Source organism: Emys orbicularis, assembly GCF_028017835.1.
Source record: "Emys orbicularis isolate rEmyOrb1 chromosome 13 unlocalized genomic scaffold, rEmyOrb1.hap1 SUPER_13_unloc_1, whole genome shotgun sequence".
Lineage (NCBI taxonomy): Eukaryota > Metazoa > Chordata > Testudines > Emydidae > Emys > Emys orbicularis.
In genome coordinates, this window is record NW_027045138.1 from 7,801 (window position 1) to 10,503 (window position 2,703).

Here is a 2,703-nt window from a genome sequence, read left to right on the forward strand (position 1 = left end):
ATTGAGCTGATTCTACTTTCTCTCACCCCAGTGTAAATCAGGAGTAACTCCTTTGGAGTCAATGAGACTGTTTTCCCCCTCCTCATTCCCATATTATACCAATCTTCACAAGCTAAGGGTCTGACTCAAGGAAATTCAGGTGGTTTTCACAAAAGGAGAGTTATTTTACTGATCTAATCCTGGTCCTTGCTCTTGTCCCTCCATCTGCAACCATCACACGATGTCCTGAGAAAGAAAATGTCCAACCGAACCACCGTGACCGAGTTCCTTCTCCTGGGATTCTCTGATGTTTGGGAGCTGCAGATTTGGCACGTTGTGGGGTTTCTAGTGATGTACTTGGCAGCCCTGGTGGGGAATCTTCTTATCTTCATTGCCATCGCCTTCGACCACCACCTTCACACCCCCATGTACTTCTTCCTGATGAATCTGTCCATCCTAGACGTTGGCTCCATCTCTGTCACTGTCCCCAAATCCATGGCCAACTCCCTCATGAACACCAGGTCCATTTCCTATGCTGGATGTGTTGCCCAAGTCTTTTTCCTCTCCTTCTTCATCACAGCGGATTTTTCCCTTCTCATTGTCATGGCGTATGACCGATATGTTGCCATCTGCCAACCACTGCACTATGAGAGAATGATGAACAGCGGAGCTTGTGTCCAAATGGCAGCTGGTGCCTGGGTCAGTGAGATTCTCAACTCTGTACTACACACCGGGAACACGTTTGCATTGACCTTCTGTGGAGGCAACATGGTGGATCAGTTCTTCTGTGAAATCCCCTATCTACTCAAGCTCACCTGCTCTGACTCCTATCTAAGTGAAGTTAGGGTTCTTGCATTTAGTGTGTGTTTAGTCTTAGGCTGCTTTGTTTTTATGATTGTGTCATATGTTCAGCTCTTCAAATCAGTGCTCAGAATCCCCTCTGAGCAGGGACGACATAAAGCCTTCTCCACCTGCCTTCCTCACCTCACTGTGGTCTCCTTGTTTGTTTGCACTGGGGCCTTTGCCTACCTGAAACCCACCTCCAGCTCCCCATCTGCTCTGGATCTTGTGGCGGCTGTTCTTTATTCCGTATTGCCACCAATCGTGAATCCAATAATCTACAGCATAAGGAACAAAGAGATCAAAGCTGCCCTGAGGAGACTGACTGGGTGTAGGTAATTCACCAAGAATTAATTTTCTGTCTTTCTCTAATTAAAGTTTGCTTATGTAGTATCTTTAGGTATTCATTAATGTCAGTTATTTTCATAACCACACAGATTGCACACAAACACATCTGATTTTGACCTAGTTGCACCAATGCAAATCTAGATTAACTCCGCTGATGTCACTGCCGCTGGGGTGATTTACACCAGTAGAAAATCTGGTCCAGTTGTGGAGCAAATGGGTGTAAATTGTGTGCACAAGAGGAATCAGACTTTCATTCTGTGCCAAAACAATACCCGTTACACTGCTTAGCCACTAGCGCCTGTTCCATGGCGACTGAAAAGAATGATGGGAGTTGTCTTGCTTGTGTGTATAAATCAGGGAGTAGCTTCATTGGAACCAGAGGAGTCAGACTGGTGTAAGAATGGGGTAGGTGAGAAGACATTTGGGGTAGATCCTCAACACATCAGTGTAGTTCCATTGACTTTGGTGGCACAAAATCAAATTTCAGCATCTGTGGAGCTGACCTACTGCCTCCAAGGAGCTGTATATCCATTGCCACCAGCTGGGGACTGGGCCCATTGTCTTATAAACCACCATTCATGGCCTAACCACTAGGTGGGGGACAAGAGGCCAGACTGTGTTAGCTCACATGTACATTCGGGCGTGTGGGAGATGGAGAGACTGGCTAGAAATTACAGGGAGGTTTCTAACCACCAGCAGGGCGAGGTTCTGGAGCATCCTCCCAATAGGAGTTGTGGGGGGAAAATGACTGAATTAGTTTGAAGAGAGCTGGACAAATGTCTGAGTGGGACTGTATGACAGAGCTGCTTGTGCTGGTGGCGGGAAGGGCTCAGCAGCCCTGGGGCTCACTTGCATCGTATGTCTTATGTTCCTAAAAGCTCATGCTTCAGGGTTTCATCTGGCCCCTGGCAGGGGTCAGGAAGGGATTCCTCCCATCGACCCAGTGTATCCTGGGAGGGTTTTTTTTAAATCTCTGAAGCATTGGGCCGCCCAGGCTGGAGATGGGACATTGGCCGGGATGTGCCAGGGCTCTGAGATTACACTGAGCCATTCTCTCTTTCTCTGGTTCTTTGCTGGCTGGTTCTTGCCCACATGCTTAGGGTCTAACTGATCATCATGTGGGGGTCAGGAAGGAATTCCCCCCCTGGTCAGATTGGCAGGGACATTGTGGGTGGTCATTTTCCTCAGAAGCATGTGGTGCAGATCACTTGCCAGGATTTTCTGGGTGTATCTCAATCATTTCCCTGCCATTAAGGGGGCCTCAGGCACTGGTGCCCCTGGGTCTCTCCTATTATCAGGTTGATTCCTGGATCATCTCAGACATGCCCATTCCTAGTCTCTCTGCACCCTGGAGACCAAAGATGCATGGCATTGGCAGGGGTGTGTATGTTGCTCTCAGCTCAGGTTGGTAGAGCTGGTCAAAGTAACTTGTCATTGGGAAATGGTTTCCTCAACCTGTTCGTGACAAATGCTGCTATTTTTTTAGATGAGTTAAACAGTCTGACAATATCTTAGAAAAATGTTTCCCAGCTCTTC

General features: G+C 47.7%; 1 protein-coding gene across 1 annotated transcript; it reads left to right on the plus strand.

Annotated features, from left to right (window-relative positions):
- The first annotated feature begins 237 nt into the window (after positions 1 to 237).
- LOC135894833 (olfactory receptor 14I1-like) lies at positions 238 to 1,158 on the plus strand. Its single transcript, XM_065422941.1, has one exon. It carries the CDS (start codon positions 238 to 240, stop codon positions 1,156 to 1,158), a length of 921 nt encoding a protein of 306 aa, XP_065279013.1.
- The last annotated feature ends 1,545 nt before the right edge of the window (positions 1,159 to 2,703 follow it).